The sequence below is a fragment of the Pelmatolapia mariae genome, linkage group LG22, assembly GCF_036321145.2.
Source record: "Pelmatolapia mariae isolate MD_Pm_ZW linkage group LG22, Pm_UMD_F_2, whole genome shotgun sequence".
NCBI classification, from domain to species: Eukaryota; Metazoa; Chordata; class Actinopteri; order Cichliformes; family Cichlidae; genus Pelmatolapia; species Pelmatolapia mariae.
In genome coordinates, this window is record NC_086245.2 from 3459767 (window position 1) to 3474938 (window position 15172).

At 41.3% G+C, this 15172-nt stretch overlaps 2 protein-coding genes across 2 annotated transcripts in view; one reads left to right on the forward strand and one right to left on the reverse strand.

The window, feature by feature from the left end:
- The window catches only part of LOC134619765 (collagen alpha-1(XIV) chain-like), a 176532-nt gene that overhangs the window by 130667 nt on the left and 30693 nt on the right, over positions 1 to 15172 (forward strand). The window contains exons 32-37 of the mRNA XM_063465597.1: positions 56 to 198; positions 488 to 597; positions 6282 to 6440; positions 9763 to 9840; positions 10525 to 10611; positions 11549 to 11602. Of these exons, the coding sequence (XP_063321667.1) occupies positions 56 to 198; positions 488 to 597; positions 6282 to 6440; positions 9763 to 9840; positions 10525 to 10611; positions 11549 to 11602 (631 nt within the window). The remainder of the gene's footprint in view (positions 1 to 55; positions 199 to 487; positions 598 to 6281; positions 6441 to 9762; positions 9841 to 10524; positions 10612 to 11548; positions 11603 to 15172) is intronic.
- Positions 11805 to 14528, reverse strand: LOC134619767 (uncharacterized). The gene is made up of 7 exons (XM_063465599.1): positions 14388 to 14528; positions 14045 to 14155; positions 13771 to 13860; positions 13520 to 13612; positions 13368 to 13421; positions 13096 to 13238; positions 11805 to 12373 (listed from the first exon to the last, which is right to left on the reverse strand). Exons 1-7 carry the CDS (start codon positions 14509 to 14511, stop codon positions 12308 to 12310), a joined length of 681 nt encoding a protein of 226 aa, XP_063321669.1. The 5' UTR covers positions 14512 to 14528; the 3' UTR covers positions 11805 to 12307.

The following is a 15172-nucleotide window of genomic DNA, read 5'->3' on the forward strand; positions in this document are numbered from 1 at the left end:
GACATCACCAATGAGGACGTTTACCCAGCTCTGATGTGTTCACCCTGACTCACAGGTACATCCATCCTGAGGGGCTGCCTTCTGACTACACCATCACCCTGCTGTTCAGGCTGCTGGCCGACACTCCCGAGGAGCCTTTTGCGCTCTGGGAGATCCTCAACAAGAACAACGAACCTCTAGTGGGAGTCATCCTGGACAGTGAGCTGAGAAACACGTTTATTTGTTTCCACTTTATTTCTAGACTCAAACCTATCAAAATAAATCAGTGAATACAAAATATTTACCTGATGTTAATGAAAAGGAAAGTCAGGTGCAGTACAAGCTGCTGTGTTCTACTTCTGTTAAAACTCGAGTTAAAATTCTGAACACTGGAAAAAATGCATTTGTTTAAGTGAAATTTGAACTAAACAAGAATGTTGCTTTTTATAAATGTTGTATTTTATTTGTTGATTTATTATTATTTTTAATTAGCATCTTCTTCTTGCAGATGGTGGAAAAACGCTGACGTTTTTTAACAATGACTTTAAAGGAGAGTTTCAGACAGTCACCTTCGAAGGGCCGGAAATAAAGAAACTCTTCTTTGGAAACTTCCACAAGGTCAGAATCACACCTGACCTCCGCTGTCTGTTTGAACGCTGCCTGACATGTGGATGATTGATCGTGTGATTGGCTGACAGACCAGAGAATAATTTGAACTTTAACCCTGAAATATTTACCAAGATGATGTGTAACATAGTTGTTGTACAGTCAGCAGAAATCATACAAGCAAAATATTTTATAAGCATAGTGAAGACCAGTGGGAGCTGGGACGATGATGTTGGAGTCTGTCTGTCCTGCACATTAACATACAGTGTCTGTGGCCTGATAGAAGCACCTTTGATAGCTTTATACAGCTACATGCAGGTGGGGGAGGTCCTGCAGGGTCACTGTGCTGCAGGCTGTAATCACACATTGAAGGTGCTTTTAGTTGTTAGGGTGGAGTAAACTGAACCCGCTGACAAACTAACATGTAAAAACAAACGGAGAGCAACAGATGCAAGAAATAGTTTGTGATGCGTCCAAGAGGGAAAACTTGTTGGTGGAAGTGTTTTTGCTAGTTTGTTTGCCAATATTGAAGTAATATAGGTTTGGTGATATTTTACTGAGATTTTAAGTAAGTAAAGTTTATTTATTAAGCGCTTTTCATAGACAGGCAGTCACAAAGCGCTGTGCACGAAGGGTGAAATAATCAGAAGGTTAAGAAATAAAATAGAAAATATATACAATAGAAAGGGTTAAATGTTTAAAAGCATTGATCAACAGAAGGCTTGTTTAAACAGAAAAGGTTTTAACTGCTTTCTAAAGGATTCCACAGAGTCAACCAAACATAGCTGTGGTGGTAAACTGGTCCAGCCTTTGCTCTTCACTCGTGTTCGGGGAACAACCAACAAACTCTGAGCCTGTGAGCAGAGACAACGAGCTGCAGTGTGTTTTATAAGAAGCTTGGATAAATAATCTGGGGGCCTGGTCATTTACTGCTCTGTATGTTAAAACAAGTGTTTTAAAATTCTAAAATCTACTGGGAGCCAGTGTACTTGCTAGAAGATGTTAGCAACCTGGCTGCTGCGTTTTGTATAGTTTGGAGGTGATGATTGTAGGTGGTCATGACTGCTGAAAATCAGTGTAGGTGATCAAACTTGGTGAGAAACTTTCCTTTAAGTCTTATTGGTGTTCTTATGCAGTGGATTGATAAAATATATATATACATGTTTTTTTCTCTGGTTTGTTGACTGACAGTTTCACAGGTTTCTATTGACAAGCTCTGGTCCCTTCCTTCCCTCCTTGCACTCATTCCTCTGCCACGTGAGGCCTTGTTGTCGAGCAGTGTGACAGTAGTGGAAGTCCTGACAGGCGTACTGTAGTTGAGTCATGCCCCGAGCCTGAACCTGCTTGCAGTCGTGTTGTGTTTTTGTCGGCGTGTCAGAGCCGAGGGACGCTGACTGATCTGCTGTCTGCGCGCTGTCAGCAGAGCTTATCCTCCTTACCTTTTCACCTTTTGTTCTGCTTGCTCTGCATGTGTGTGTGCACGTCTGCCTCTGCATACATTTTTAAATCCTAGACCAGCATCTGCAGCGCCTTCCTGACAAGTCTGTGTGACATTTGTATAGGGCTCTGTGATTATGGATCAGAGGACATGAATAATTTGATAGTCAGCTCAGTTTGGCAATTATCCTGCTTTTAAGTACTTTGAAGATTAAAAAAGTCTCCTGTAAGTTCTACAAGTTCAGTTTTTCTTAAACTTCTCTAACTTTTTCACAGTTATTTGAGAGGATGTGATGTGTTTTAGTGGCTAAAAAACTGACATTTGGAAACATGACTGAAAATCTACACTGCACACACTTACTGACAGCACACACATGTGGGCATCCACAGCTTTAAACCTGGTTTACATTTTCCAAAAAAAGTCTTTGTTTATGGTTCTATTTCTTTAAGACCGCCCACTTAAAGATCCCTTTCTTCTGATTGGGTCTGGTGACCCAGTTTGATTGTTTAACATGCTGTGAGTGTTTCCAGGGTTTAGTCGCTGCCTAAGTTCTTTAGTTCTCTGGTTCCTAGTTCGTAGGTTTTGTTCCTTTGCCGTCCGTGTTTTGTGTGTCACGTCTCTACTGTAGATTTTGTCTCCATGTTTAATCATCTGTCTTCGCTGTCAGCCGTGTCTCCTTAAGTCTGTGTGTTATATGCTCAGTTTCTAGTCTCTAGTTTTCTGTCACTGTGCCTTTCCTCTGTCCCACGTTTAGTTACTCTTGTCTCCATGTATTATATTCCCTCTGTTCCCCTTCTAAGTCATGTCTCCATGTCTCAGGGTCAAGTCTGCATCTTTGTGAAGGTCTCATGGTTCCTTGTCCTGTTCAGTGTGTTCAGTTTTGCTTCCTCCCCGTCTCGTTATGTCTGATTACTCCCAGCTGTGTTTCCCTCCTGTTTCCATTCCCTCGTGACCCCCGTATGGCCGTTTATCAATGCCCAAGTACGCGAGTACGTACTCGCGTTCTCGGTGAGCACGTACTCGCCGAGAACGCACGGGAGTACGTACCCGCCGAGAACGCGAGCACGGACTCGCGATATGTACAATTGGAACACCTGCGTACGTGATGTCACAGGTCCGGAGTTTTTACTGCCGTCCCCTCTTAATTTAACTGTGAGTAACATGTTATGAAGCTTAACTTTAATCACAGCCAAACCGGTTTACTCAGGAACAAATAAAACACTGAAATAAACCAAACATTAACATTTAGAAGTGATCTAAGTGACTTATATATCATTGTTAACCTCAGTAGTGAAACCTCTATTAATAAAAATAGTCTACATGTACATACGTGTACATACCTTAATAAAAACAAGCAGGTGAGATGTTAGAACGCTTTTATTTCTATTCTAGTGGACACTCAATACTATAGACAGCTGCTGGGGTTTCTTTAACCTGAGTAGTGAGAAGTCCGCGAGCGGGGGGGGGGGTGTTGAAAACGATGTGCCGGGAGTCCGCTGTTGAGTTTTGGACGAAATGCATTCTGGGATATTTAGCTGTCCCAAGTCCACACCGATGCATGCTCGATAAAACGGGCGGAGCGAGAACACATCCGGGACTTTTTCGCGTTCTCGGCTTGATGCGTACTTTGAATTGGAACAGTACTTGGTCTCCGACTGATGACGTATCACGAGTACACGAGAACGCAAGTACGCACAAGTACGCATATTGATAAACGCCCTATGTATTTAAGCCCTGTGTTTTCCTCTGTCCATCGTTGTGTCATACACCCTCACTGCCGTGTGTTTCCCTTGTGCTCCTGTGTAATTCCTAAATCTCAGTTCCAGGTTTGTTTTCTTGTTGTCTAGTTTGAGTTTCTAGTTTCCCGGTGTTTTAGTTCTTAGTTTCCATGTCCAGGGTGTTGGTTTGTTTTTTGTGAGTTTGTTTTATGGAGGATTTCCCAGCCAATAAAGCTGCATGTACATGTGCTGTGTTTGGGTCCTTCAGTCCTGCCTGCCACACAGCGTCCCACTACAGACACCTCACATACACATCATGTAGCTTAAAGTATTTTATCCTCTCAGCATCAATGCCAAATACAAACACAGCTAGTTGTAATGTAAAGCAGAATATGAGAGAATAAATGAATTGTTCCTTTATTACAGTTGCTCTTGTGTTATTATTATTATTATTATTAGGAAGTTAGGGATGTGTAGAAATTCTGGTCCCGTCCTTCCAAATATAAAACTCATGTTAGCTTCAGTGCAACTCGTGTACACTTTCAGTTGGTTGCTCTTCAGCTCCGGTGACTTCGTTCTCAATTTCTCGCTGTATTAACATTAAATTTAATGTTCAATTTCAAATGCAACACAACATTAACCAAAGTAGACATCAAACTGTCAAAGAACCGCAGATTGATTTCTGCAGTGACTTTTGCAGGCATTAGTAATCTGAATTATTATGATCATTTTTTTCAACCCATAATTTTGCAGACTATAATTATCTGAGGATGCAAAGCAGCGAGAAAAAGTATTTCATCCAACATTAAAATCACACCTAAAAGTAAAAAAGTGTGTTTATCTCCTCTGATCCAGGTTATTACAGGAGCTTTGAAGGCTTCACAAACTGGGAGATGGAAACTTTCGTCTTCAGCTGTCAGAGAAAATAGAAACATTTCTTCATCCATGCGTACGTGTCACAGTTTGATGCAGGCATATAGAAACTCAAATTACAGAGCAGACTTTTTTCGGTGTACAGCCTGTTTTCTTTATAGCAGCATGCGTATGTTTTGCATTTTGAGTGTTCGCTCTGCCAGGATAAACATAGACCGTTTTAACAGTTTAATTTGCACTTTTCAAAAGTAGCGAAACACGCACACACAACCCGAGATGGTCCAAACACAGCTCACGCTGTTCAGCTTCTCTGTAAACCTGATCACTTTTACCAACGCACAGCGGTGCACTTACAGACGGAGGTCAGTGGGGTTTCAAGGTGTGTGTTGGTGCGTGTGCATTTGTGTGTACTGCTGCTGTGAAACCAGCAGAGTCGCTGACAGCAGCCTGGTGGTGTGCTGCGTTTTTAGGAGAGGAGGGTTAATGGTGTTGAGGAGCCACTCAGAGTAGACAGGCGGCGTTTTATCCGCCTCGCAGTTCAGCTCTCGACTGTCCGTGATGGTGACAGTAATACCTGTGTGTGTGTGTGTGTGTGTGTGTGATTATAAATAGCAATGTCACTCAGTGAGATAATTTTAGTCTCAGTGCCATGTACTCTGCTGCTTTGTGTCCCAGTTCAGGCTGTGCAGCTAAAAATGTGCTCTGCTGTAACACTGAAGCATTCGCTGAAAACATCCTTGAAATCACAAAGTTACAGTAAACACTGTGGGAACAATGTAATGTGCTCCCTGTGGGGTGTTTTTTCTTTAACATTAAGTTCATTGAATGTTGCTTTTTAAAAAAAAACAAAAAACTCGTTGTATTATTTTATTTCAGCCATATATCCTTCAGTTTATTAGCTGCTGTGGTGTTAATGAAGCAGGAAGCAGATGGAGTGAAATGTGTGTTTTAATGCACATTTAAATTTAATTTATTAATAATAATAATAATAATAATTTAATTACATAAGTGCTGCAAACTGATACAGTTCAAATATAGTTTTAGTAGTACTCTGTAATATTCTGTATCAGGAGACTGTTTCTGTTCTGTGGGGCTTTTTAGCCTCACTGGGTGAAGGTGGAAAGGTCAAAAATCCCCTTTAACAGAAAGAAAGCGGCTCAAAGAGGACAGACTTGTGCCTGGACTGGTGACTGAGAGGAAGGAGAAAAGAAAATAACTTCACATGTGACGTAAAAGAGAAGTGGTGCGAGGTCTCCCAGCAGTCTGAGCTATAATTGTAAATCCAGTCTTAAAATGAAACTTTGAGCTGTTCTTGTGTGTTTAATGTTTGTGTACTGTTGGTGTTCTGTTATTCAACACACAGTTGAATTACCTGACACTGTGTCAGTGTGTGTACCGACAAACATGAAGAACAGCGCTGCTCAGTCATGTTACAGCTTCACAGGAAGAGGGAGCTGTTCTCCTTCCTACAGGCCGAGACGTCTGCACAGCTTCTAAATGCTGCTGCTGTTTGTGAGGACTGATAATCATCAGAGATATTAATAATAATAATTGCTTCTTTATTAACAGCATTTATCTTAACACTTGTTTTGCATTCACATTTGAATCTTTGAAACAAACTTTAAACGAGTTCCTGTAATGTACTCTTTTGTTTTCCTTCTCTGCAGCTTCACCTCGCCATCAGTAAGACGAGCGCCAAAGTGTTCGTTGACTGCAAAATGGTGTCTGAGAAGACCGTCAACGCAGCAGGAAACATCAGCACTGATGGGCTGGAGGTTCTTGGTAGGATGGTCCGTTCCCGAGGGAACAAGGACAACTCTGCACCGGTGAGAGCAGCACGCACACAAATACTGTAACTACAAAGAAAGTTGGTGGTTTGAGCCCCTGCTCCCTCTAGTCTGCATGTTGAAGTGTCCTTGGGCAAAATACTGAACCCCTGATGAGTCCATGAAATAGTGAGTGTTGGAAGAACCAGTTCACACATCATGGACATTAGTCTGCTATGAAAACTAAATATCAAAACCAGTTTTTCTGTGCGTTTCGGCCTTTTACATGAGCCCAGAATAAATGTCAGAGTAAATCTCATTCAGTTACATTTAAGGACCCTGCAGTAACTCAGAGAGAACCCCAAACAATCAGATGACTCCCTATGAGCAGCACTTGGTGACAGCTGGAAGGACAAACTCCCTTTAAACAGGAAGAAACCTCCATCTGAACCCGGCTCACAATGTGACGGCCATCTTGGGAGTGAAGGGAGGAAGACGGGACAAAGATGCACTGTGGGAGCGAACATCTGTAGGAATGAGAATAGGTCAGGGGTCAGCAACCTTTAAGACCCAAAGAGCCATTTGGAGCCGGTTTCCACGCAAAAGAAAACACTGGGAGCCACAAATACTTTTTGACATCTAAAATGAAGATAACACTGTATATATTGTTTTTTACCTTTATGCTTTGTGTGAACAACTAAGGTGTGTTGCTTATGAAATCCATGAAGTGCTACAGAGAAAATTACATTTTATTTATGCAATTAAGACTTTTTGAACTCTTAAAGAAATATAACAAAAGGAAAGACACCCAGCTGAACTAAAATGATCCAGCAAACAAAAACTGTTGTGAGCCGCCACCCTTATATCGCCTTTGGGCTTTTGGAGCCTTGACCTGACTTTTAAAAAATAATTGGAAAAAAAGCACTATGCTGCTAAAAAATGAAAAATAGATATTTGCAAAATTCTGCCTAAATATGTATTTTACCTGGTTAATGTGTGTGGCGGGGCGTGGTCTGCAGCGCCGCTGCAGGGGAGGCGGACGCACCTGAGCTGCACCCGCAATCACGCCTCGCCGCCTTAAAGTCTGTGCTCTCTCTGCTGTTGTGTTGTCGGGCTTTGAGCTGAAAAGCTACAGCCGGCTGTATGCGTACAGCAACCGTGTGTGAAAAGTGGTCAATAAAGAGACGCTGAAAAGCGTGTTCATGCAAACATCGTCGGGTCTGCCGTGATATGTTTACAATGGAACTTCTGCTCCTGAACCTCTGCGCACAGCGTCTGCAAATCGGGGCTGTACGAAGTCACTTTCATCTTTACGCAGGACTGTAAGCTGTCGTCTGTGAGGCGTGAGCGGTGTTTGTTTTTAACATAGTTCACGGTGGAGAACAGCTGCTGACATAATGTGGATCCGAAGATCCATAATTGGCCTACCTGAGGTTGAAAGTCTCGATACATGCACGGCGTTTCGGCGGGTACACCGGCTTCCGCGAGTGTGACGCTTATTTTGAGCAATGAAAAAATAATAGAATATAATTTTATTTTTATATTTCAATATTACAATAATCTTCCAATTTAGAACTACAAGTTAAAAAGAACTAACATAAATAAAATACACTTCAGCTAAATACTTCTAATTTATTTTCCCACGTGGAGCCGCAGTATAAGGACAAAAGAGCCGCAGGTTGACCCCTGGAACAGGCCTGCACCCAGTGACAGAGTCGTTTTCTCTTGGCTCAGTCAGACCCATGGGTACATGTCATGCTCTCCTCAGACCCAAATCTGCCACTGTCACCCTTCCTGTGGTTTAATGCACATGTGATACATAAATTATAACATTCAGTGTTTCATCGCATGCATGCTGCACTTTGTTCACTGTTTTTTTTTCTCCATCAAAGCTTAGCTCTTTCCTCGAGCAGTTGTATAAATGCAAACAAATCAATTTCTGGCCACTTTCCTTCAGAAATAGCAGCAGCAGCACAGAGGCAGCCCCCGTGTCTGATTGGTTTGATCTCCCTTTGAAGAGAAAACGTGCAATGCCGACTTTGCTCTGAAGCTGCAAAATTCAACCATTTGTGTCAAATAAACAGCGTAATTATTTACTTATTTATTTTATTTTCCCCACCAGGCACGGCTGTGTCAGCGCCCAAAACTAAGCAATCGAGTACGGAATTATATTGGTGTCAAAATGGCATGGGAGATAAGGCGCAGCTTTTCATTTTCACTCATGCAAAATTCCTTGTGCGTGCATTCAGTCCCGCTATGATTCAGCAGCCAAACGCACAAAGAAGCCCTCACACACACGACGCCAGGCGCTGCGACACACTCCCGCTGTCGCTCTGCTCGCTCACATCAGTCTGACTTTTGGCAGTTTGGAGGGCGGAGCCCAACAACTGTGATTGACAGGTTCAGTTTTAAACTTGTATTAAACTCAGCTACATGGCATCGGCACAGCCGCTGTTTTAGATCATACGTGTTTACAGTTTTGAGAATGAAGTTTGCAGAATGAAGCATCAGCAGGTTTTTGCAGGGTAGCAGCAAACAACCATCACAAGATTACTTCTGATGTAATTTTGGCCTCCACGAGCATTTAAATGTGTTTGACTCTGGTATTTTAACTATTTCCCACAATCCAAGACGAGGTGCAGAAACTCCCGCTGTGCTTTAAAGCCCATGAATCATAGGGTGGCCCTGACTAATGCTCTAATTTTACACCTCCAAATTCTCCACACTTAATTAGACAAGCAGAGAACACAGGCATTTGAAAAGATTCAAAGGAAAGGTGTAAAGCTGGGGTAATCTTCCCTTTCATTGTGGGTATAATACAGGATTATGGTGAAAAGCCATACTTGCACAGCACCAAAATGTGTGATTTATTAGTGATTAGTTGCAGTGAGTCATCAGCAGCTTTTTATGTGCCAGGTAAAATAAAAATACCAAATACCACTGCCTGCTGAGTCCCATCAACTGATCATAATTAGCTTTTATTGGTCCGCACTGACGTCGTGATCCAGGCGTGCTTTGAACTACCTGCAGCAAGTTCTGAGTGTGTCTCTGTAAGTATGACCAAACTTTTGAGCGTTTGACCCGCTTAGGCGCCATGTTTCCTGCCAGGTAAATGACGCTCCGCAACGTGGTGACGTCATTCGGGGTGACTGGAATCGATAAGGGAATCGTTTGTAAAAATGGCAAACAATTCCAAGGAATTGAAACAGTGGGAACCGGTTCTCAACAAGAACCGGTTTTCGATACCCATCCCTACTCCACCCTATTAGTAGGTGTGTCTCTGTGTTTCTCTCTGTTATAGACACCTGACAGCTGATTGGCTGTTGTTCATACCTGATGTGGATTTTATAGAGATTTTCTTTCTTTCTCTCCTTCTCTGCAGTTTCAGCTCCAGAACTTTGATATCGTCTGCAGCACCTCGTGGGCCAACAGAGACAAGTGCTGTGAACTTCCCAGTCTGGTGAGGTCAAAGTCTGAAGCAGTCGCGATACGTTTGCTTGTTTAAAGCAGGAGGAGATGACCTGGAAGCTCTTAAGTGCTCATTTACACACAGCAGTTTATTAACAGTGCATGCATGAAGGTGACAGTTTAAATTTATTTGATCATACTGACAGACAGTTTTTTCCATTACACTAATTTTCTTGATAACATTTGGGGTTAGAATGAGTCAAGTTTGCTTCCATTTTTCACTGTAAAACCATTTAAAGCACTCGTTTAAATTTAAACTGCCTCCCTGGTTTTATTTGGATCTTTTCATGACACAAAACCAACATCAGAGTGTGTCGGGAAGCAGCTGCTCTCAGGCGTCTGTGGCTAACGTGTTCTGGACAGTCGTGCAGGCTGAGATCTTTACAGCTGGGGCCGAAGGTTTCCAAGCAGAAGGTTGCCCAGTAGCAGCATGAATGAACCTGACAGTCACTGACTGCTGTGTAGTACAGTGACTTTAATCTGAAAATATCTGAAATTCACATCTGAGATGCAAAGCTTTGTCATATTTCCACCTTATTTTGTTTGTTTTAACCACAATTCATGCCATTTCATTTTCTTCATTTGTTTTCTATTCTATTATTATTCTATTATTATATTTATTTATTTGCTTTTGTTTTTTTCTTTGTGTCATCCTCATCATACTGTGGTCATCCAGAGGAAGGAGGTAGACTGCCCGGCCTTGCCTAAAGCCTGCACCTGCACCCAGGACAGCAAAGGCCCCCCAGGCCCTGCTGGACCACCAGTGAGACACACACACACACACACACACACACACACACTTTGGTTACTGGGCAAGTCTCACCTCTGCTGCATTGCATTTCATCGTCTGCTTGCTTACTTGAATGAAACATGGACAAAGACCAAACGTGATCACACATCTGCATCACAACAATCAGTCACACAAAAATCGTTTTTCGTGCACTTTGTCACCTCAGTTTTTATTCACATTATTTTTTATGCTTCTTTGATATAGTGAAGAACAATCACCAAACTAATAACTTTTTATACCACGTTTTGATACCACTGCCAAAAGCACCATGACTCTAATATACCAGCTGGTATTTAAAGAGTATGCAATTTCATTTCTCACCAGCAGAGAGCGACAGTGAGACTTTTTTACCAACCTATCAGTATCCATATACTAAACACACACAAAATATGGAGGGCCAGGAGTGACAAAATGAATGAATTAAATATGCCATTAAACAATGAAATACATATGTCAATAATTAAATAAAATTTGAAATAAATAAATAATATATTACATGTTTTAAATTAAATGACTGGACATTCAATTAATTATTGAAATATTCATTTAATTAATGAATTCCAAATTTAATTAATTAATGAAACATTTAATTCATTCAGTTTGTCACTCCTGGTCCTCCATAAAAGCCTGTGCTGCACATTCATTCATGCAGTCACAAAAGTCCAATAACAGGACAAAACACCAACATCCTGTTTTATGTTCTGTTTACATTTCTTTAGTAGAATTACTTTTTTTTTCTACTTTCACTTCACTGGCAGATTAAAACTTTTTTCTTGCACCATGACTCATCTGTCAGCTTTGTGGGTTATAAAGTCATCTTCATCACCTTCAAACCCCAGCAGCATGCCACAGCAGCAAACCTGGTAATCGTGTGTTTCTAAGCACCTCCTGCTGTTTGTGTATCTAACAGGGAGGCCCAGGAATCAGAGGAGCCAGAGGAGAACGTGGAGAGCCAGGCCCTGTGGTGAGTTGTTGGTTTAGCCTATCAGAAACCACGGCTGTCTCTGATGGGCCCGCCTTCAGCACGTTGCTGAATAATATCAACAGAGGTTATCAAGAAATAACATTTGTTTTTATTCAGTTTTCTCAGAGTAAAAACACACATCCATCAAGCTCATGTTCATCCTCATCTTAAAGAGACAGAGCCGATATAACGCTGCCTGTCTGCAGTGCAGGGGCAGCACGCTGGCCTGCCAGCTGGAAGCACCCACATCCCAACTATTTACACTCAGAAACACGCAAAGTCATTTCTGATCAGTTTAATAACTTCAGCAATAGTTTATAGATCAAAAATAATTAGGATGCAGAAAGCTGTATACATATTTCATGACACATGGCAAATTTACAAAAACACTTTTATAGATATTTTTTCAAAAGGTATTATTATTATTATTAAATCCCTAATTTAAACAGAGTTCAATCAAATCATTTTTTCCAGGAAGAGCTGTCTGCAGAAACAATAAATAAATACGATAGTAACAATAATAATAATACTACTAATAATAATAATAATATGAAACAAAACAAATGCACAGATAAATAAACATCAGGAAGATCAATCAGTCAATGAAATTGTAAAATAAAAATAATTTCTTTCCATATTTGCAATAATTGTCGGGTTTATACACACACGAGTACTTGATGTTCCCGCTCTCATGATCTCCTCCCGTCACGGCGGAGGCGTCGCTGAGCCACACTGCAGGACATCTTTAGGTGTTTCGCCCTTCAGTATTCTCTATATGTAGAAAAATATGAAAGCTTCTAAGTGTCGACACAGGTTTTATGCAGTTAAGACAACAAATGTATTAGTGAGTTAGTTTCAGAGCATAATTAATATATTCATGTAACTCCTCACTTTAACATGTAGGCTGCTGCACAGCCTACATGTTAAAGGTCATTTCCTGGTTGGGCTCTTGTGGCCCATGAAGCTGTTTTTGAGCCAAGCTTGATGGCGTGCTCACTCTTGATGTGCCTGATTGTGGTTTAGATACGACGATTCAGTTTCCCCGAACAGTCTTAGAGCTCCAGGCACGCCCACCTCTGCACTGCCTTTCAGTTAGTTCGAGTGTTTCATGCCATGTGTTCCACTATCACAGCGCTGCTTAGTCATCAGTGACGTGCTCTAATTTGATGCATTGTCTGATTCATCTCTTGCAGTAATGTCTTGCAGACTTGTAGCTTTTATTTCAAAAGCAGAGGTGTTCAGTTTTCTTTCATTCTGTTACAAAGTCAGAGGCATCATCATTCGTATTTATAGAGACCTACATAGCTTACATAGTTTCTTCTGTTGGTTAAGACCCAGTTGCTGCTTGTACTAAGCTCACTTCCTTTCTGGCTAAACGTGATTTTATCTGGGTGACTGCAGAGACAGTTTTTTTCATATTGCAGATTTAAACTTCTTGATTAGTTTTTATTCTCACGTTTTAAAGTCACGCTGGTTGAGACAAACGCACTCACCTGTTTTTCGATGCTATTCACAACCATCAGATTTCCTCCCTTCTTCTCACAGTCTTCTTTGCTCTTCTGCAAAGCGGACACTATGGTGTATTCATAATAACAGCTGCAGCCGACCTTCACCCATCCTGGAGGACAGCCGTTCCCTGAAAACATACCGACACCCTCTTACTCCAATCTCCTGTAACGTGTCTTTGCTCAGTTAAAATGGCTTTAAGTTACATGTAGAACATTCTGAGTTCTGTGTGTTCCACATTTTAGGAAAACTGTAAAACCTTTCTCAGTCGTGTTTAAGGTGTTGTTCACTTCAGTGATGTTCGTTAAAGGGCCTTAAAAAAAGGAAATAAAATGTGAAACAGTGTAACTGCTTCAAACTGCAGATAAACACGGTTGTTTCAATTACTGAGGGGAAAAAAAGCTTTCCAACCTCTATCAGTTGCGTTTTGTTTCGTCGCCTCGGGTCGATCATCTGGAAATCCAATATCAGGCCAACCACCAGTTGTGTTTGAGTTCTCGAACTCTGAGAAGTCCGTACACGGAGAGCCAAAGAAAACAGCTTGTTATAAAGTAATTGTTCTTCAGCCTGTGAACTTTGCTGTCACTGGCTGTGTGTCAACATTTAGAAGTGATTCTGATTTTGAGCGCGTTATAAATAAGAGTTTGGTATTCCTCTCTTACCTGAGCATTGTATCTGCATCTGGGTGATTTTGTCATTTAGTTCATCCAGTTTTATTCTGAGCTCGTCTCTCTGCACGGTCACTGAGATGTCTGCGGAGGAACATAAAGTGCTCACGTGAAACTTTAACAAAGGTCTGTGTGTTTATTTTTTAAATTAACTGAACTGTTAAAATCATAAAATTCAGCCTTGTAATTTTCTCATCATTTCCAGAACACAGTTTGTTGGATGCTGAACATTGATCATAAACTCAGCGCAGCACGTGTCGGCCCTCACAGCGTATTCCTGTTGAAGTCAGCATGAACAGAAAAAATGTTCCCAGAACTGCTGCGATGACTCGAACGTCTCTTCTTTTGGCCGCTGAATGTTTCTTTCGAGCACGTCGACCTGTAGAGATGAAAAGCACAGTAACTGTACTTCGTTCAGCACGCGTACTTTTAAATGAGCTGCTCTTCTCAGTACGAGGACAGATATTTGCCGTATGACACATTTATTTATTTCATGTTTGAAATAAGACATTATCTGCATACCAGGAAAATCATCTACAAGTTTTAGAAAATATGTAAAATCCATGTTTTTTTTGCGTTTACTTTACATAAGTGTACTTATTTATGCTTACCAGTTTTCTGTGACCCAGTAGTGGTGGCGTGGGCTTCGTGCTCTCGGATCTCCCCTTTGTTTTTCTCTCCGCCGTCCACTCGGACTCCTCTGCTGTATCTCACATGTTGGTTCCTTGTGGACATTTTGGGCGAGCTAAAAGCCTCGGCCGTCTGCTTCTGTCTTTGTCACGCAGCTGTTTTAAGAGACGAGCATGAAGGAAGTAACAGCTACCCACAAACACAACCGCACACACAAACACAACTCTAATAAATGCAGTTACAGGCACTCTCTCTCTGCGAGTTAAAGTGTAGGATTAAAGAAATCAGTGACGTATCACTTCTGATCCTCCGACCTCAGGCAGTTCAGGTGTTGTATCCTTTAAAAAAGACACTTTATATCCTTTACTGTGCAGGCCGCTCACTCAGACAGTAATCATAGAGAGGTTATGTTAGTCACAGAAACATGCAGCTGTGAGTCATGAAACTCTTTATAAGTTTGTTAAAATGGTTACATTTGGTATTTTGGTGAATAAAAATGAGTGAAGGTCTGTTTCCAGAGGAATGAGTCCAAAAGCACATCTCTGTTGAACGTCTATCAGATAAAGATCCAGATATTTCCCCCGCTCTCTGTTAAAACACTGAATATCACACTGTGCTTGCATTTCAGTCGTATGTAAAAATCTCTTGTTATGAAAATTCTGTTTCACTCGTGCAAAACATCTTTCAGGAGAGAGAAGATATAAAATACTGTTTATGAAAAATATTATTGATATCAAGGAGAGGAGGAATGACCACCACTGCTGAC

Bases quoted from the DNA above. Each gene is read 5' to 3' on its own strand.
- LOC134619767 (XM_063465599.1), bottom strand. From the start codon at position 14,511: ATGTCCACAAGGAACCAACATGTGAGATACAGCAGAGGAGTCCGAGTG. The intron at 13,422-13,519 runs GTTGGAAAGCTT...CCTTTTTTTAAG, and splicing joins ACAAAACGCAACTGATAGAG to GCCCTTTAACGAACATCACT. The intron at 12,374-13,095 runs GTGAGTGCGTTT...TTCTACATATAG, and splicing joins TGAATAGCATCGAAAAACAG to AGAATACTGAAGGGCGAAAC.